Genomic DNA, 19,180 nt, shown 5'->3' on the forward strand with positions numbered 1-19,180 from the left:
CACTCTCATTTTCTATCAATACACCTCCCGGTGAGTTTAGAGATTGAATGGATAAAAAAGAATCAAGAAACAAAAAAATAGAAGAGAATGCATAATTAAAAAACAAGAGTGTAAAAGTCACTACCTAAACTTTTCTTCTAATTTTGACCGATTACTATAAAGTTCTAAAATATGACTGATCGTGTCACGTTAATACTTCAACCAACACACAAATACATCTCACCATCCTTTGCATTACGGCCCGACTCCTTCCAAATTTTTGGTTGCGTGTTTTAACCAAACAACCATGTGGTCCGACCACCGGACCAAAGAATTTCTCCTCTTTCACTAATAAAACAGAGAAGAGATGAGTGTGGTAGTAGAGAATGAGAGAGTGAAAATTACCATACAAAGATTTCTCCAAACCTTTTTTTATTAAATAAATTTGGCAAGATAATGAAGGCCACGTGGCGGCAAGCAGGTAAGGTCCATGTCGGATTGACGGGCAACACGGTCAGCCACAAAAATCTGCCCAAGGAATCCACAATGACAACAATCCTCATCAGCCAGCCCATCACCACCATAGACATTCATGAAAAATTCGAACTTGTTCATATTTTCCCCAAAGCCATGAGCAGCTTCACTAACACCACCACAACCTTCCTCCAATCCCACATCGTCGCCAAACCCCAAAACTTCCGTCACAAAATCTCACTCCCGGTAATCAGAGCCTCATTTCCAGGAGAAGACGATCAAGAAAATAACGCCGCAAGTCGAAGAAAAATCGTGACAACATTCTTGACCACTACATTGGCACTTGGGGCGCATCAACACGGGGTTGCCACCCCGCTCGGGCTAGCTGAAAATTGGGGTGTTCGTTCGTTTATAAGGGAACGTTTTTTCGAGCCCGGACTTTCGCCTGAAGATGCCGTTGCTAGGATAAGGCAAACAGCTGAAGGGCTACATAGCATGAGGGACATGTTGGAGGCCATGGCTTGGAGGTACGTCATATTTTACATCCGTCTGAAGTCAGCCTATCTATCCCAAGATTTGAAAAATGCCGTGACTTTGGTGCCAGAAGGTCGCCGGAACGAGTATGCTAAGACGGCCAATGAATTGGTGGATAACATGGCAGAGGTATGTTTCTCCTCAAGTAATGTTACGCATATATAGTACAAATTATCATGCATTAATTGGCGTTCAATTTGATGTGTATTACAATGTACTTATGTTTTTGTTGCACTTGCAGCTTGACTAATATGTTCGAACGCCAAAAGTGTATGAATCGTACTTATACTACGAGAAGACATTGAAATCGTTGGATGATTTGGTTGCGCTGTTGGCCTAGTTTTAAGATGGTTGGACTGTTTTTGTTTGAAATTGGATTCAACCAAATATGTTTGGGTAAATACAGAACTAGAAGTGTATTGTGAACTAAGAATTATTGCAATTTTTGTAGATTTGTTATTAGATTTGTAAAACGTTGCACTTTGCCATAAGGCAAATGCAACATATTGCAAATCATTCGTATACACACTTCAACTTTAATATGGGCGCAAAGCATAGTAACGGGAAAGAACATGACACCACTTCGACCATCATTCCTCATCATCCACCATCATGACTTAACCCAACTATCAATCTCTCAAAACAACTTAATCAAACGTATCTTTCAGATGATCGTCGAGGAACCGATGAGACCTTGATGCACTGTGTTGCGTTGGAGATTAATTCGGCTCAAGGCGAGTTGCGGAGTTATGACTCAATGGTGGCTTGGTACATGATCTATCTCTTTTGGCTCCAAGCTCAATAAGAATGGTGAGCCTAAGAGTAAGAAGGCGATTCCTTAGATTGAACAACACCACAAGTAATTTCACTGGTCTTCTGTTTTAATTGTATATATACATATTCTCATCAAAGCATTATTCTCTTCATCATGTTATTGAACTTTAAGAATTTCACTACGATCATGCCGAGTTTTAAACCGAATAAGAAGCCCAGAGCTGCAGTTAGCTTGATCAGTACTAGACTACTAGTACTAGTATTAGTACTGGGCATTGGCTAGTCTTCCGGAAGCCCTATTCTTTCCGATTCCGGCTAAGTTATTCCCATGCTCCTGATCCTGAAAACTGACCTCCCAAGCGAGCACCAAAGAGCGCTATACAGCATTTCCGAAGGAAGAATCAACGACGATATTCAGTTCCATGTGCCTTTTAGGACTACGAGGTGTTATGGCTGTGGATATGTTTAGTTGGCCAAAGTAGATCATACAAAGGAAGGTCTATTAATAGCACACAGGGACCTTTCAGAAGACCAAGTGATTCCATTCATCTCCTTCTCTTGAAGGCCTGGATAGACGATTGTGATTTGAAAGGCTGCAATGATCATAACGTCGGTAAGGTTTTCTTGTCCGCCGATCCCGTTCTGTTTCCAAATTCTATAATCTTGCAACGCAGCAGGTGGCGCAAGGTACTTCCCATGCTCTTGATCCCCAACCCCCACCACGACGACCACTGTGGACTTAGACTAATATTATACAGCACTTATGAAGGAACAATCCACAACAATATTAAGTTACAAGTGCCCTTGACAAAGTGGTGTTGTGGCAGTGGCTCTAGCCACGGTTGGCAGCTGGCTACAATTGAAGATCAAACGGAAAGGTCTGCTTATAGCACTCGGGAACCCTTTCAACAAACATCGCCGCTCGTTCTTCTCCCTCCCATAAGAGAAGTATCCCTGGACATAACACACCCTACCATGACTATCACACCCATAAGGTTATCTTATCAGCTGATCCCTGAATGAATCCGGATAATTATGCGGTTGTAGCACTTTTCGCAGGTTGGCTTTCTTCAAAGCAGGTCAGAGGTTTTGGACTTACTTCAGACGTTAAATTTTGTAAAAGCCAACTCTAAGCTACTAACTGGTTGAGAAGTGTTTGGTCACTGGATGTTGATAGCAGTAAATTGACCATTCACTGCCGCCTGAACTGAAGCTACTCACACCTGAAAACGACTTCCCAGAAAGTTGTCATTATGCATATCTTATGGAATCAGTTAAGGGTGACCGACCTATTGCACGTCCTAAGATTTTATGCGTGGGTAAAAGATGCCTCTATGTCGATGAGGTTGCAGTGCAAACTATGGGATTCGAGGTTTACAAGTGCGTGTTTGATGGTGAAGACGGATCTCTTGTGAACCGGATTTAGGTAAAAAGCATGGGAGATGAACCATGTGATATGGCTATTTACAATTTAGAGGACGGAACCATCACACAACATTACTCTATGAACACAAGCTCTCAAACAGTCTTGGTTGTGCCGCATTTTGATGGACTATGTTTGCTTCAGATCAAAGGATGATCTGGTCGCACTATTGGCCTAGTAGTAGGTGGGGTGACATAATTAACCAAATATGTTTGGCTGTGTATGATTGATTAATCTGCAATTTTAGGAGATCTGTTTGTGCTTAGATTCATTGCAATGAGTGTTGGTTTTATTTAGTGCAAAAGAAAATTGTAATTAGATATTGCAAATATGGTTTACAGTTTAATTAAATTTACACAAGGTACGTAACACACTTGCAAATCCATATTTGTATTCCCACAAATAGATGGCATTCATCGCCAACAGTTGCTTGCGGCACATCAGCGTCGAGAAATTGCCACAGATGACATGATGATTAGCAGTAGAAGTACAGTTATGGCGATGAAGGAGCCAATGAGAGACCCGGAAATGCGCCCACAGAAGCTGTTGAACTGCTGACAGAATGCGAACCAGTTGGTGCCTGGGTTCCCGTAGTGCGCCAGGTACACTATGGCTGTAGCTGCTGAAGCTCCGGCAGTTACAAGCCCCATCATCACCTTCACAACATTTGTATTTACTTATTAACCAAAGTAGAATTTACCATTTGACAAAAGCTATACGTTTGAGTGAATAAAAAGCCAAGGTAAGCTTAAATATTAGTTAGTTAGAGAAAGTGATTTCCGCACATCTATTTTCAGTGAAAAAAAGAGAAAAGGTGAGTGCGGAAATAACTTTCCGTTAGTTATCAATGAATTCGACGTCTTTTACCGTGTCCGAGATGATCAAGATGATCCTACTGTTTACTGCTGCAGTCCAGATGATATGGACAATAGATACCGGAAGGGAAAGCACAAGGTAGACGCATACGATCGAATTGGTCATCACAAAGAACCTGTATGTGACATGAATCACAAAGTTTGAGCAATTCTCTTTGGAAAAAAAGAAAATAGTACCTTCAATTATTTTCGCAATAACAAAATATCCTTACGTTAACGTGGGAAGATCCTTGTACCGAGCCCTGAAGCGAACAAACCGTGTGGCGAAGGGAAGTGTTTCCCTGCTGGTTCCCATAGCTATGGCACTAGCTAATGTTCCGATCACTGCAACGACGCGAAGAGTGAAGTCTAGAACAGCGAGTACTCTGCTCGACTTCATTTTCGGGATCGGTTTCGAGGCTTCAGTAACCTTAACAACTGGTCCTCCTCCTGCCTTCATATTTTTTTCTCAGCTATATTCTTTGAAGCTGAGCTCTACAGTGGGTGGTTCTGCTCTGGAGAAACGGGGGAAGGCATGCTTATATATGCTAATGTGCATGTCGGAGTGCAACCTATGTTTGTCTAAGCATGCCATGTGTAAACCTCTGATAGGCTACAATGTATGTTATTTTATTTTTACCTGCTGCACTTGCTGTGTATATATTATTCTGAACCATGAGGATAATTTCTCCAACTCCAACAATGAACAGATAATACTATGAAATCTTGGGACATAGGTTTCTAGAGATTCTGGTGACATGTCCAGGTACTAGGAAAATGGCCAATGAGCTAAGATCGTAAGTCATCTGGAAATGCTGTGGAGAATGTTGTCACTGTTTTAGTGGGTTTGGTGCTTAGGTTTCTAGACTTAGGTTCCATGCAAACATGTATTTTTCTTTTTCTTTTTGGTGACAAAGCGGTATTTTAAACTATTCTAACTTGTCAGGAGGGTGATTCCAACTTAGATGTAAAGGAACGGTCACATTGCCTTAATTAACTGGCCTAACTTAGATCTATCGTGTGAGAAACAAGTCTAGCAGTCCTAGATCCAAATCCACCAAACCGAAAATGCTCTAACAAATACAAAGCACGTCAGCTAGTTAGCTTATTTAATCAAAGTATGGTACTAATTAAATAATTACAACCCTGATCGCACGAGGATTAGAGAAACAGATCGAGAAAACTTACTTAAGCCATGGCATGTTGGATCAATCTTGGCCTCTTCCCTCGCGTTCCGTTTATCATCGTAGAGATCTAACATGCAAATATGAGATAGACATGTAGCCACGGACAACTTGCCGGTTATCTCTGCTCGAAACACACCTACCTCTTCCTAATTGCCACCAATCCACGCTTTTAGAGCTAACGATCGTAGCAAAACAAATCCTAACCTATGCTTTGGACTAATTTTCTTGCATCGTAATAAGTTATAACGGTTTAGAGTATTCGGATACCACCCATGCGTTCCGAATTTGAAACTCTCATCTTCCCTAAATTTTTGTAATAGTTTCAAATCCTATCCTCCCTAGTAAAAAAAAAAAAAAGTTATACCGGTCGAAGAGGAGAAGTTGGTTGATGCCGGCAAGTCATCCTTGGCTGCAGCACGTATTATTATCTCATGTTTGCATGCAAGAACTTAGATGAATATTCAACACTTGCACTCTTATGTGGGGATGGTTGGAAGAAGGGAGGGAAGGAGCAAATGACAATGCCTGTTGTGCTTGCTAGCTCACATCATGAACTAGAAACTTGTTCACTTAATTATATACGTGTGTGTGTGTATGGGACAGATTTATGATATCATTTTTTTTACACAACTTTAACACAGTTTTGTGGATCCTACTTCATAATGTATTTCAATGATCCGAACTATTTGATCTTTCCCTTGAAGATTATGTCTACCTAAACTCACCCAAATCTAAAACCACATGATCGTTGGATTAAGGGTTTAGAGTTTCTTTGTAGAACCGTATTTGTCCATTTTTTTCATTGCAAATGAATGTTTTAATGGTTTTTATTTTGTCTAATTTTTTTGCAAATATGATATATGAATGATGTTTTAAAAGATAGACGGTTCAAATCATTAAAATACATTATAAAATGAGCTATACAAAAATGCATGTCAAAAATTGTATAAAACAAATAGTATCGCGAATCTGACCCTATATATATATATGTTGATGTCAAGCCAAATAATGCAAAGAAATAATTATGATTCTCATTAAACAATATAATACTCTAAACTAAGGATAGATTAAGTCCATGAGCATTTTTTGTTAAAGCAATTCCTGTTGTTGTTGCCGGAATTGATCATTGCAATGGAATAAAAATCTTTTTGCACATGATGGGTATCTCTAGAATGATGAAAATAGTTATGGGCGTGACATGACAATTATAATCCCTTTTTCTTTTTCAACTTTGCTACTTTGATGGAGCAGAAATTAATACCACCAGGTACATCATCATCCAATTTCAACCCCTTTTGTCGACATGGACTACAACACAACATGTTTTCTTTTATTTTGAAAGATGTTACAATAAGAGGATATGTGTTGCACTATAAATGATCCATGTCATTGCGGAAGAATATACAACTATGAGATGTTCTCATATATTGTGTTTTACCATCTCTTTTGGGGGTGTTCGTGCAAATAATACCGAGGTCACGATTAATTAAGATCTTCTCATGCTAATCGCCTATTACATTGTCACACATGTCCACATAAAGGTGCGAGAGCATCTTCAACAATCTAGCTAAATGGGATTTTTTTGCTACATTAGTAAAAAATGCAAAAAAAAATGGAGCTCCAAACTTCAACCTAAATGTGACCGATTATCTTAATTTTATAAACAGTAATTAGCTAAATTTAGCTAAGGAGAGAGAAAGTTAAATTTTTGCTAAACATTAAAAGCTATATAATTGCATTGCTTGTGGCCTTAAAATAATATTAAAATATTATATATGGGTTTGAGGCCGAGCTATATGAAAATAAAGGCCCAAGAGACGTAAAACTGAACCCGGTCCAATTAAAAACAAAGGCCTCAATTCTCACAGCCCAAAAGTTCTCACTCTTACGCGCTCTGCGCGTAGCGTAATCTCTAGGCTTGCTTCTTCTTCTTCTTCTTCTTCAGATATCCTCTGCTTCTGCAATCGGATCCGATCTTTGATCAGGTAAGCTTTCAACCCTTTCACTTCTGCTATTTCCCAGTTCAGAAATCTCGATATTTACCAATCAAAGCTGTTAACTTTCTTCTGCAAATCAAGCAACTTAGCTGCCCAGTAGCAAACTCACTTATATCTCGAATCTGGGTTCTTCCAAAAGTCCATGATCCAATTGGTTTTTACTCTGATTGTTTATGATTACCCCCAGAAGGAACCGTATTGACAAGTTTATCTAGTTGTTCCTAAATGAAATATTTTCATCTTTTTAGCTGTTTTTGTTGGTGCATCTGTTCGTGCGGAAAGATTTGCTTTAAATTGTTTTGCTGCAAAGATTTGACTTTCTTCGTTACCATAGTTCTATGTCATCTTCAAGATGCTGCTTATCCGAGCTATTTCGGGTAAAGGTTGAATCGGGAAGTTGAACTTCAATCCCCTAGTAGCTGGAGTTTGATCTTCGATGTTGGATTGTGGACTAGGAGTTGGGAGGGCATGATGAAAGGCTGCATCTTCCGTGATGCGCCGGGCGCTGGGAGTGTAGTTTAATGGAATTAGTGCATTTACTTCAATGTGCTTTCATGGCATCAAACATTTATCAACATAGTCATAGTGATATTTCTTTGTAGGGGTGTATCGCTGGATGGTTTTACAGACATTTATATGCATGTCAATGATTTGATGATGGATAGAGTTGAACCAACGAATAGCCTGATCTTATTATAAGCAATTGTTATACGAGATCTAAAAAAACGGAAGGAACTGGTTCGCTTATTTGGAACGCCCAACGAAATGACTACATTTGTATACATCTGGTTTTGATTGAGTAAACGAGTCTTTTGTTTTTGCAGTTGTCGCCAGCACCCTGAGCAAAATATGTCTGGTACAAACATGGAGGAGGTTAAGGACCAAGAGGTTGCTGATAGCACTCCTATGGATCTAGGTGATGGTGACAATGCCGGGGTAGACCCAAAAGCTTCAAATGAAAATCATGGAAATCCAATGCCTTCAGCCCAGCAGGAGGTGCAACTCTGCCCTACAATTTAGTTCCGAAAATTTTGACATGTCCTACATGTTGACCTGTTGTCTATCAGTACAGATTTTTTCCAACATTGAATTCTCTTTTTGCTTCAAACTTTCCCTTAGCCTTAAACATTTGGTTGTCATATGGAGTTATGCAATAGGATCATTGTCTGTGATTGTGTCTTCTGCAGGAAGCAGCAATTAAGAAAAAGTATGGAGGCATACTGCCAAGGAAGACTCCCCTAATATCCAAGGTAGTTGTTCGTCTTGTATCTCTCTTTTACCCTATCACACCGCTTTCCGCTGTTGCGATTCTAGTTTTCTCTTTATCATGATAAGTCACAAGTTGAAATTTTCTGTCAGGACCATGAGCGTGCTTATTTTGATTCTGCTGATTGGGCACTTGGAAAGGTATTTGTGTGGATTTTCTTAGACATGTTGTTGCTATAACTATGAAATTTGAATGCCTAATATCTTTGACTATCTATGGTTTTTTAACTTCTTTAACAGCAAGGTGCAAAGCCGAAAGGGCCGCTTGAAGCACTCCGCCCAAAGCTGCAGGTATGCTTGATGATATCTTTACGTTTTTCTTGCCTCAAGCTGGGCTAGAAGTTGTTAGGGTTGAAAGATCCGCCGTCACTGTGAAAAAACTAAACTTGTTTTCGCATATGCTGATTCTCGTATTTGATCTTTCTTGTTGTCATCAGCCCACACCGCACCAGCAAGGGCGTTCAAGGCGCTCAGCTTATTCTTCTGGAGGCGAAGGTGATGGTATGTTTAATCAATCGCCAATAAACTTGTCATGTTATAAACCTCTTCAGCTGCTCAGCACCTGAACTCCTTTTTCTTTTCCATGTCGCAGATGGCGGAAATATGAACATTTCATCGGAGGACCAACTAGATGGTGGCAGCGGTGACAACACTGGCGATGAGGATCAGACCCGCCACCACGAGTAGCTGCTGCCTCCCACATCTTCGCAAATTAGAAGCCAAGAATTTGATCATTAGTAAAATACCAGAGCGAATAAGATATACGATCCGAATTTTCGTACTGGTTTTGTAACAAGTATAACATTAATCATGTACACACTCTTGAACACATGACGTTCATTTGCTTAAAATTGCATTTTTTTTGTTTGGTCAAACTATAGGTTAGATGTTAAATTAGGGAATCGGCGAGATTCGAACTACAAGGCAAACATTTATCTTCAAGACGTGTAATAATAAGATAAAACGACATTGATTATACGGAAAAGGATCCTCTTCTGTTTGTGGGATCCAGAGGATTTATCAATCATGGTTGTTCACTGTATATTATGCGGTCAATTTTTGTTAAATATTATTTATTTTAAATTTTAAATAATTTTTTATTGGATGATGTACGATGATCAACAGTAAAGAGGATCCGGAGTGGATCCTTTTCCTGGTTGTACTGCCGTTGGCCATGAAATCGTTAGTCAAACTTCCATTTGTCCATATTTCGACAAATATGATCCATTGCGCCATTTCCTCCTTGTCGACGATTGCGCCACGTGGCCTAATCACGTCGCGTTCCAATCCTTCTCCGATCGGAGTCAACTCGGATTCTTCAGCTGACGGGTCACTGGCGCCGGCCTCGCTCTGCCTGAGCAGCGGATTATGTTCGTGCGGAAGACGGCGCTTCATCGAAGCAGCAGTGGCGACGCCATCGTTATTCCCAATTCGCCCTTCCACCGCCTCCGCGGCTTCCAAATTGACTTCTGAAGATTATACGGTACGTGCGTACGACCCCGTCTTCTGATTCTTGCTCTGCAATTTTGAAGGGTATTTTCGTCTGATGAATGCGTTGATGAGTGCATAGGCCATGTTAGAAGAAGTTCACCCTCCAAGACCGGGCTGGTACGAGGAGCTTTATGCATCCATTTTGAATACCGCCATGAAATCTTATGAAGCCGAGGTTAGTGATTATAATTTAATTATAACGAAAACTAATGGAAACACTTTGAAAACTTTGACTTTTAATTAAAGGTAAAATAAATGTTAAATTAAATAGTACAAGAATTAATTTTTAGTGGAAAAATGTGGTTTTTCGTTAGAGGAGCAGATTTTTCGATAAAGTTCCCTTAATTATAATTTAAATTAGTAGATTAGTTTTGATTTCAATTTGGACTAATGACCTGTTTGGGATTGCTTCTTGACGGGGAGCATTTCTATCCTGGGTTAACTAAAAATGTTCTTGAGTCACATAAGCGCTTTCTGGAGAAGCACATGCTCTTGGAGAAATACTTCAACTTTTCAGTTAGCACCTGGATTTTTAGTAAAAAATCAATGTGCTTTTATTAACACCTCTAGCGGAAGCAATTTTGAGCAAAAATGCTTTCTACAAAAGCACTTCCAAACTAGTCTAAGTTTGAGATTAGAGTATGGTGTTTTAACTGCGATACGGTTTGGTGGGTAGATTGCAGGTTACAAGACAGAGCTCTTTGCTGAATTGAAAGGAAAAGCTGAGCAAGTGTTGGAAATTGGTATTGGGACTGGTCCTAATCTGAGATACTATGCCGCTGATAGCGGTGTTCGGGTTTTTGGCGTGGATCCGATTATGAAGATGGAAAAATATGCTCGGGCTGCCGCTGTGGCTGCCGGTCTGCCCCTTTCGAATTTCGAGTTCATACATGCTGTATGTGAAAACTTCAAACTTCCCTTATGGCAGTGCAGAAAAAAACTGAAACTGGTTATCAGTAAAACTTATATTTTCCAATGCATAATTTCTTATTAAGATGATCCGACTGAACGAACCTAGTAAGATGCAAGTTTTCCTTTGAGCTACTTTGTTCACCCGTGGCCGAATTTTATTTTTCAAGTTTTTGTTTTCGTTTGCAATTATGTTTGCTTTTTGTTTGTGATTCATACTCGGGAAATGCTAATCTTAACCAGGTTGGGGAGGCTATTCCATTAGAGGATGCTTCTGTTGATGCAGTTGTTGGAACTCTTGTGTTGTGTTCTGTTAAAGATGTCGACAACACTCTGAAAGGTAATTTAGCTTACGAGGGGCAGAATTTCCTTTTCGTAAACTTGTAGCACTAAGTAATTGCTATCTAGTGGTTGCTACTTGTGATTGTGGATGCCTTTACATTCTAAGTTGATCGTTTGGGAAGCATCCGTTTTATTTCTTTAGTTTTCGGAAAAACTGCTCCTTCTAGCTGTCAAATGATGATGTGAAATGCGCCTTCATTTTTCACCCAAAGAAACTTCTGCAGACCGTGTTAATCTAAAATCCGAACTTTAAACGAGTTCATTTGTCCTGTGTCCTTCAGAGATAAAGAGAGTTCTAAGACCGGGCGGACTTTACCTGTTCGTGGAGCATGTGGCTGCAAAAGGTAGTGCGAGCTGCAAATCTCAGTTCATTGATGACATTTAATGCAAGAATACTGTGGCTTATCATTTTGTTTGCAACTGTTATGGTGCTGCTGCAGATGGTACAATCCTCAGATTCATACAGAGCGTTCTTGATCCTCTGCAACAAATCCTAGCCGACGGGTGTCATCTCACGCGGGAAACAGGAAGGAATATATCCAACTCCGGGTTCGCGGCCGTTAATCTACACACGACCACCTTGTCCACTGCCTCATTCGTAAACCCTCAAGTGTATGGAATAGCTCGTAAGTGACAACGCAAGGCATTACTCCGTTGCGCAATATTATTGGTCTCAACACGTGACGGGAGAGATGAAAAAAGAGAGTGCGTGCATGAACCTCCGATTATCATTCGGCTTGTGGGCCTCTGGGTGTTTGCTTCTGGCTGAAGGGATGTTGAACTAATAATTGTATAATTCCTTATGAATTAGCAATTAGTGTTATCTGTTTGTTACACCTATAAGCAATAATTATGTGTGATTATCAACTTACATAAAAAGGGGTCCCATAAATAATGGTCAATTATTCCAAGCTCAGAGTTGCAGGTGCCGATTATGAGCTAGTTTGGAAGCGTTTTTAAAATGATTAAAAGAGTTTTGGGAGAAAATGTTTTTGAAACCAATGTTTAGTAAAAATATAAATGAATTTTGAAAAAACACTTGAAGTGCTTCTTACAATAAACACATAACTAGTGCTTTTTGCAGGAAGCACTTCAAGTGGTTTTGGAACTCAAAAATATTTCTTCTAAAAGCATTTTTAATCATTTTAAAATCACTTCTAACCAAGGCATATAATTATCTTATGGCGGACAGATTCATTTGATATCCAAAAAATGTTGAAGGAGAAAGTTGGTGTGAATCCGAAAAGTAAGTGTGAAGTCGGATTGAAATGTTAGCTAGATAAGACGTTTTATAGCGGTCGAAAATTGAGTTTGATTCTAATTAATAGGAATAAACTCTTACAGTGCACCGAAAAACTGGAGAATACGGAAATGATTGCAAAATAAATAAATAGATAAATCATTTTTAAACCTACTCGAATAAAACAAATTCTAAATAATATTATCTTGAATATCTTAATGCGCTTTTATGTGTATTAGGTTGGCCCCATAAAAAAGAATATGTGACAACACTTATATTTGGTTGGCCCCATAATATATGTGTATAAAGCACTTCGTCTGGAAATTGCTTTTAAACAACCAATTTCGTTCGTTTTGATTAAATATGTTTTTAAAATGATTAAAAATATTTTTAGTAAAGTTAAATTTTTTTTTTTTTGAAATAAACATCAGATATGTGTTTCTAGAAACACTTAAAGTACTTTTTTAAAACTCACTTGATTTTTCACTAAACATAACTTAAAAAACATTTTTACAAAAAACGATTTCGGTTCACTCTAAAAACACTGTTTTTTTACCAAAAATTATGCAAAGGTAATAATCAATTAAGTTAGAATAAACAAGGAATTGAATGGGGATTATAGAAAATTATACAAAAAAGGGAGGATCTTAATGCAAAAAGGTCCCCTGAACATGCTCTTTCTTTTTCTCCCTGATATTTAGGGTTTCCATTTCTTTCTCAGTCCACAACCAGTGTCGTCTAGGTCGCAGCTCAGACTCAGTCAGAGAGTTTCTTCTCGTGCTTCGTCACTGTCGTCTAACTGTAAGCTCCTTTCTCTCTCTATTTCTTGATTTACATTTCAGGGTTTTAAAAATACCCAATTATTTGTATCCAATTTATGCTTCCAATTTCTAGGGTTTTTCACTAATTTCAGCTCCCAAATTTGATTTCTGTGTGTGTGTTTTTTTTTGTCTGCACTCTAAAGTTTTGGTCTTTATAATTATCTTACTGAGGTTGTTGAGTAATGCGTTCTATGAGGTTTAACCAGATGCCTCGTCTTCTATTGATGAAAATATTAGAAATTTACTTACTGCAAGACTTGAAATTTGGGTTAAATTGGATCTTTATAAAAAAACCCTTTTGATATTGGTGGTGAAAGTCACTGGATTTGTCGAATGTATATAATTTTTCGATTCTTCGTAGTTGTTGGTAGTTAGGTATGCATTTCATTTTTTGTTTTGTTTTGTATATAAGCTGAGAATTGCTAGTGGTGATGGATTAGTTTGTTGTTGAGTATTTCTATTCTGGTGTTGTACTTTGTTGAACGCTTTAAGCAAATTGCGTACTTGGTGTATGAACACAGCCTTGTCTGAATTTGTTATCTTAACTTTGTTCGTAGGTTTGCCACCGTGACTGTTGAAGAAATTTGAAAATTTTCTACTTTGTTGAAGAAGTTTAGGGGTGTAAGCAGTGTACTTATATTATGTCTGGTTAATGTGGAAGAAACTCTGATCCTATTTATATGTGAGTTTGCCTGTTTTACCCAAGTTCATAAGGGTATACAAAACCCTTGAGTACAGCATTATTAATGTCAGATGTTGCTAGTACATCGTAGTATGATGTGTTGTACCATGAGCCTTTGATAAGTGACACTTTGCATAGATGAGCATAACTTGTTTCTGCGATGGTGAATTCATGTAATTAATGTAAATTAGTGAGATGAACTTTAGGAAGGTTAATAGGAGACCGAATCAATCTCCCTGTGTCTTATAAAAAATAGCTAAAACGGGGTCGCTGTGTTGTGTGGCCGCAAGGCCACATGAATCACATACGCCCAGTAGGGACTGGTCAATGGGTCCAGAAGAGCCATGCTGGAGAACTAATACGAGCTTCTCACCACCCCCATCAAGATGGGATTTCCGTTTCCAACCTGAAGAATTACAGTACGGTTTTCATGATGGTAATCAGCAATATGGGTCTTCTACTTCATCAAACAGTAAAGGAAGTAGGGGCTGGGTGAGAGGCAACAATCTCTATAATCATCACTACTCGGTGTCTGATGGTACTGGGCTGTTTTTAAGTAGTCCATCAGACCTTTCTCAAGGTCCTCAACGGACACCGCCAGCAATACAGGAAATCAGTGTAGATGATTATGAAACTGCAAAAAAGAGAGGTAACAATTGACAATGAATCTTTATTCTGTTTTATCTGTGCAAAGTGCAAACACCCACATGATGATGTCTGCGATGAATTACTACTTCTTGGCTTTAAATCAGGTGACAGAAAGTGCAGATGAAATTATGTCTGGTAACCTCAATGATTAAGATATTTTTCGGATTCCATATATTTTTCTAGTTCATTTAGTTGGAGTGACTGAGCCATAGTACCATTTTATGTCTTTTAATGATCTTACAGTGTACCAATGAATTTTTGCAAACGATCTTGCATGATTGTTGTTTATGTTATTGAGCTACATACACACACACTCACATCTGCATATGCTACAGCACAATTTGAGTGTATGTAACAGTCTCGGAAAAAGATTATTACACATATAGTTCCCGTTAACATCTGTGTGCGTGTGTGCACTCGTGTTTGTGTGTACTGTGACGGTGTCACAAAAAGCTAAGCCATCTGAATTAGGTGATCTGATATATGGTTCTTACTAACTATCCTATGTACATGTCCCATTTGGTTATTATAGAGCATGCGTTGAACACTTCAATAATGATAACTAGTGTCATGCTTGACTACTTATACTTAACAACTTAAGATGGATCTCTTTCTTCTCTGTCATAGAATTTTTGGAGCTTATTGTATCTGATCTGGAATTCCATTGGTTTCAAGATCATTAGTAAACTTGGATGTGGACCTTTGTTGTGCCCTTTAGATTCCCAAGTTCCACATTGCAGATGATCACAAGTTCAATTGACATTTCATACTTTTGAGATTCTCGATAGAATATTGTCGGGGATTCTCAAAGTTTCCATTTTGAAGGATTTGGTTTGGTTGCATCATTTGAAGTGTTTCCCTGATTGAGTTCTTACCGTTTCCGTTGATTCTAACAAACCATGCTTAAACAGTTACCATGATTGATCATTAATCAGATCCTTTCAGCTTTGTAAAAATAGAGAACTCAAAATTTATACTTATTAAGGACATTCATTCTCAAGATTGTCATCATTGGCCACCATTCATGTTGTGATTCATTTGTGTTAACTTCACCTCACTCCTGTTTACTTGCTAGGTCCAGCTTTGGGGCATACATCCATTAGACCTACCATGGAGGTATTGTATAAAATTTTAACTTTGCTAGTTCATTGAATTAAGGAAATTTGTTTTAGCGTTTCCTTTCATGGTATCTTTGCAGGGAACCTCAGAAATTCAAGAAATGGGGGGTTCCATCTCGTCCCGTTCAGACAGTAGCGAGTCTGAACCCACAGTGAAGCCGTACCAATCTTCCCATCATACATATCCAAGTCGGCGTTCGTTCATGTCCAAACCTATTCATCCCTTGTCCTTTCCTGCACAAACACCCCCCAGAGAGGCTTCTGATCTCACAGTTACTGGGTTTCTGGAGTATGATTCTGCCACTCCTCAAAGAGATGGCCACCGCTGGAGTAGTGCCAGTAGCAGCATTGATTTTGCAGATGTTTCTGAGTCATTTGAGGCAGAGATTTCTGGTCGACCTTGTAATAATGTCAATGCGTCTGATGGTTTTAGATGTGGCTTGTGTGAAAGGTTTCTTTCACAGAGATCGCCTTGGAGTTCTCGTCGGATAGTGAGAAGTGGAGATATGCCAGTTACCGGGGTTCTTTCTTGCTCTCATGTTTTCCATGCAGAGTGCTTGGAGCAAACAACACCCAAGACACGAAAAAGCGACCCTCCCTGTCCCCTATGTGCTAGACTTGAGGAAGAAAATCTCCAAGAGCAGCAAGGCTTCTCAAGATTGTGGGCTGGTTTTCCAAGGCATAGACCAATTAGTGATGATGGACCATCCAGGCCTTGGGGATGTGCACAGGTGGGAGATTGCGTTGAAGGGGCTTTGCATGCTCCCCCGCGCAATAGTATGCTGATGCTTAACAGGAGTCGCATAAAAAAAAATCTTTCTTTGAAAGGTAATTTGGGCAAAGAGTTTCCAGGCAAGCTAAGAAAAAGTGGATCTCACTCTTTACAGCATTTGAGTGGAATGTCAGTTGATCAGGGAATGGTTGGAAGCTCAAAATCGAAGATGACAGCAGGCCCGAGTTTTAAAACCTGAAGAAAATACATCACATAGCTAACTGGAATCCGAATTTTTTCCCAATTGGCGATTGCTGAAGTCTGCTAATTGGTTGGAAGTCTCAGTAGATCATTATTTATCAGCCATGATTGGAAAACTTATCACCTTCATTGTATAGATTCGATCTTGCGCAGATTGTGGGTTGAAACCCATTTTAGTAGACAACTGCAATGTTTAACATTGTTATTGTTCCTCTGTATTTTGGTTGTGAATGATTCTTCTTCCCCTTATGGAAATGAATATCTTGTTTTGTCTAAAGACTTGAGTCCTGTGTCGCACATTCTCTTTCGACATGTCCTTCACAATAATATTGCCCAGGGAGCTCACTCAACGAAATCTACATGGACCTGTTTTTCTTTTTTTTCTTTGAACAAGCGATATTATCTCACTAAGGGGGAGGGGATGGGTTAAGTCTCACAATGGGTTAACAGTAATGTGATTCAAATTCGTCTTTGATCAAAATCGAACTTAAGACCTCTTACTTACAAGTGAAGAGAAATATCACTTGACAGTAGTACATGGACCTGCTTTACACTTGATTTCTCATTCTTCTCAAGAGGTCCATCTGATAAATAATGGGCAGTAAGCAGTAACCACACAAGGAAAAAATAAATTTGAAAAAAATATCTTCATGTACTGGTTGAAATTTGAAAATTGAAATCACAAGCATCCTTTTACGAGTACTGGTTTTCAAAGACTTTTACTTTAATTGTAGAAAATATTGTTAGTCGGCCTGATTAAGAGTCTTGCCGATCATGTAAACAAGCATTGTTACATTGTCTATACTTCCACTGACACTTATATGGACACAATTTTGACACTCATGTATGAAAGTGTTGATAACATCAATATATAGACGATGTGTCGATTTTAAATAAACAAACTACATGGTCAAGCAACATGAACCAAGATTCTCTTATTATGCACAACATCTTCTACACAAAAAAGTTGAAAGTACTTGGTTGATATTTGAAAAGATTTTTATTCACTTGGCATGGTAGTAGACATATTAGCTGCTGTCACTCACTCACTCACATCACATGGTGCTATCCTATATACAAATCCATCTTTTTTTATTTTCTTGGTAATATTCGAATTATGTAATTTAATAGAGTACAAACGGAAATGTTGTTTCTTTCTGACCAAAAAATCTCGAATTCGAGTTGAAGAAACAATTTTTTTGCAAAGTAAAGCTTCGTTCCATAAACGTTTCTCTTCCAACTCTCACAAAACAAAGAGCCTTTTTGACTTGAGTTTGCCTTTTTTTAGCAGAGTAGAAACAAGAACAAAGATAATGGGAAAAAGAAAAAGAAATTGGATTTAAGTTGTGCGGGGACTGCAAGTCTGCAACGTAACATATTAACGTGCACATATTAAAACATACAGTTTCACTGTCAAATATGGTCCTCTACATATCTTGAAATTTGCATGCATATATCGAAAGGACCTAATATGCTGCTGCAAAAACTTTATCATATCCTTATTGAAAATAACCATTTTCTGGACCAGGTTTCTGTTCAGGGGTCAGATTTCTTGGCCACCTCCACCACATAAATTATTTTGTAAAGATAGTAAATTATAATTTTACCCAAGTGGGAACAATTTTCCCTAGCCATTGATTTTTTTTACCATTGGGGTAGTGGAATATTTTCTGCGCGGCCCTAGGGTTTTCATAATTGGAGGACCACGATGGGGGGGACCATGATCTTCTTCTTCTTCTTCTTCCCCACAATATCATGTGCTGAGTCGGGTTTGCCCCAGACAAATGCATGCAGAATATGCCACCATGCCCGGATGTTTTGTTCTTTTTCCTTCTTCCTTCTCTTGGAACCATATCAGCTGTCACTATTTCTGCAACTGGGCCATGTTTGGATCATCACAAATGGAACTTTCACCCACCAGCCTATTGTAGCCATGTTATGCTCCTTTTCCTTGTTTATCTTTTTTGGTCAGATGTTTATCTTTAACTTGTTTATCAATTTACCTCAATCAGATAACAAGCCCTATTTACTCCTACAAAGATTTTAGATAGTATTGCGATTGTGACTAGATTATAGGCCCATAGGCTAAGTATTTAGGTTTATAATATATTGTTCTAAATTACTATAATTTATAAGATGGATAATTCAAACTTGAGCGCATTAACAAGCTGACCTAACCACTTAATATTTTTATTTTACAATACGATATTTTAAGTTACTTTAATTTACAATGTCAGTGATTTAAATTTTAGTGAAGGGGATAAAATACTACCTTGACCTAGGTGCGAATCTTACTAAGGGCTGAAGGGGCGCACGTGCCCCCCTCAAGTTTTGGCCTAAAAAAGGTGGTATGAGGAATAATCATGGTTCCTCTTAAATCGTAGCCACCTTCCGTCGCTCAATACGACATCGAATCAAAGTATAGTGAATAATAATCAACTAACCATCACCACCAACTCTATCACTCA

At 38.7% G+C, this 19,180-nt stretch overlaps 5 protein-coding genes across 5 annotated transcripts; 4 read left to right on the plus strand and 1 right to left on the minus strand.

Annotated features, from left to right (window-relative positions):
- Positions 1 to 537: 537 nt before the first annotated feature.
- Positions 538 to 1,446, plus strand: LOC137732518 (photosynthetic NDH subunit of lumenal location 2, chloroplastic). Its single transcript, XM_068471839.2, has 2 exons — positions 538 to 1,116; positions 1,229 to 1,446. The coding sequence occupies exons 1-2, from the start codon at positions 610 to 612 to the stop codon at positions 1,235 to 1,237; spliced, it is 516 nt and encodes a 171-aa protein (XP_068327940.1). The 5' UTR covers positions 538 to 609; the 3' UTR covers positions 1,238 to 1,446.
- Positions 1,447 to 3,451: 2,005 nt separating this feature from the next.
- LOC137730685 (casparian strip membrane protein 1-like) lies at positions 3,452 to 4,576 on the minus strand. Its single transcript, XM_068469651.2, has 3 exons — positions 4,272 to 4,576; positions 4,052 to 4,175; positions 3,452 to 3,840 (listed from the first exon to the last, which is right to left on the minus strand). Exons 1-3 carry the CDS (start codon positions 4,496 to 4,498, stop codon positions 3,625 to 3,627), a joined length of 567 nt encoding a protein of 188 aa, XP_068325752.1. The 5' UTR covers positions 4,499 to 4,576; the 3' UTR covers positions 3,452 to 3,624.
- A 2,498-nt stretch (positions 4,577 to 7,074) lies between these two features.
- On the plus strand, positions 7,075 to 9,512 carry LOC137731564 (uncharacterized). Its single transcript, XM_068470703.2, has 7 exons — positions 7,075 to 7,210; positions 8,047 to 8,218; positions 8,410 to 8,472; positions 8,582 to 8,629; positions 8,729 to 8,779; positions 8,926 to 8,989; positions 9,081 to 9,512. The coding sequence occupies exons 2-7, from the start codon at positions 8,072 to 8,074 to the stop codon at positions 9,173 to 9,175; spliced, it is 468 nt and encodes a 155-aa protein (XP_068326804.1). The 5' UTR covers positions 7,075 to 7,210; positions 8,047 to 8,071; the 3' UTR covers positions 9,176 to 9,512.
- A 31-nt stretch (positions 9,513 to 9,543) lies between these two features.
- On the plus strand, positions 9,544 to 12,109 carry LOC137731691 (uncharacterized). The gene is made up of 6 exons (XM_068470874.2): positions 9,544 to 9,971; positions 10,059 to 10,154; positions 10,656 to 10,874; positions 11,132 to 11,228; positions 11,512 to 11,574; positions 11,671 to 12,109. The coding sequence occupies exons 1-6, from the start codon at positions 9,603 to 9,605 to the stop codon at positions 11,862 to 11,864; spliced, it is 1,038 nt and encodes a 345-aa protein (XP_068326975.2). The 5' UTR covers positions 9,544 to 9,602; the 3' UTR covers positions 11,865 to 12,109.
- Positions 12,110 to 12,796: 687 nt separating this feature from the next.
- Positions 12,797 to 16,989, plus strand: LOC137731098 (uncharacterized). The gene is made up of 4 exons (XM_068470177.2): positions 12,797 to 13,271; positions 13,849 to 14,622; positions 15,697 to 15,737; positions 15,820 to 16,989. The coding sequence occupies exons 2-4, from the start codon at positions 14,301 to 14,303 to the stop codon at positions 16,708 to 16,710; spliced, it is 1,254 nt and encodes a 417-aa protein (XP_068326278.1). The 5' UTR covers positions 12,797 to 13,271; positions 13,849 to 14,300; the 3' UTR covers positions 16,711 to 16,989.
- Positions 16,990 to 19,180: the final 2,191 nt, after the last annotated feature.

Source organism: Pyrus communis, chromosome 16, assembly GCF_041283825.1.
Source record: "Pyrus communis isolate YQ-2024b chromosome 16, ASM4128382v1, whole genome shotgun sequence".
Taxonomy (NCBI): Eukaryota; Viridiplantae; Streptophyta; class Magnoliopsida; order Rosales; family Rosaceae; genus Pyrus; species Pyrus communis.

Bases quoted from the DNA above. Each gene is read 5' to 3' on its own strand.
- LOC137732518 (XM_068471839.2), top strand. From the start codon at position 610: ATGAGCAGCTTCACTAACACCACCACAACCTTCCTCCAATCCCACATC.
- LOC137730685 (XM_068469651.2), bottom strand. From the start codon at position 4,498: ATGAAGGCAGGAGGAGGACCAGTTGTTAAGGTTACTGAAGCCTCGAAA. The intron at 4,176-4,271 runs GTAAGGATATTT...TGTCACATACAG, and splicing joins AAGGATCTTCCCACGTTAAC to GTTCTTTGTGATGACCAATT. The intron at 3,841-4,051 runs GTAAAAGACGTC...AATGTTGTGAAG, and splicing joins TCTTGATCATCTCGGACACG to GTGATGATGGGGCTTGTAAC.
- LOC137731564 (XM_068470703.2), top strand. From the start codon at position 8,072: ATGTCTGGTACAAACATGGAGGAGGTTAAGGACCAAGAGGTTGCTGAT. The intron at 8,473-8,581 runs GTAGTTGTTCGT...ATTTTCTGTCAG, and splicing joins AGACTCCCCTAATATCCAAG to GACCATGAGCGTGCTTATTT. The intron at 8,990-9,080 runs GTATGTTTAATC...TCCATGTCGCAG, and splicing joins TTCTGGAGGCGAAGGTGATG to ATGGCGGAAATATGAACATT.
- LOC137731691 (XM_068470874.2), top strand. From the start codon at position 9,603: ATGATCAACAGTAAAGAGGATCCGGAGTGGATCCTTTTCCTGGTTGTA. The intron at 10,155-10,655 runs GTTAGTGATTAT...TTTGGTGGGTAG, and splicing joins TGAAATCTTATGAAGCCGAG to ATTGCAGGTTACAAGACAGA. The intron at 11,575-11,670 runs GTAGTGCGAGCT...GTGCTGCTGCAG, and splicing joins GGAGCATGTGGCTGCAAAAG to ATGGTACAATCCTCAGATTC.
- LOC137731098 (XM_068470177.2), top strand. From the start codon at position 14,301: ATGGGTCCAGAAGAGCCATGCTGGAGAACTAATACGAGCTTCTCACCA. The intron at 14,623-15,696 runs GTAACAATTGAC...TTTACTTGCTAG, and splicing joins TGAAACTGCAAAAAAGAGAG to GTCCAGCTTTGGGGCATACA. The intron at 15,738-15,819 runs GTATTGTATAAA...GTATCTTTGCAG, and splicing joins CCATTAGACCTACCATGGAG to GGAACCTCAGAAATTCAAGA.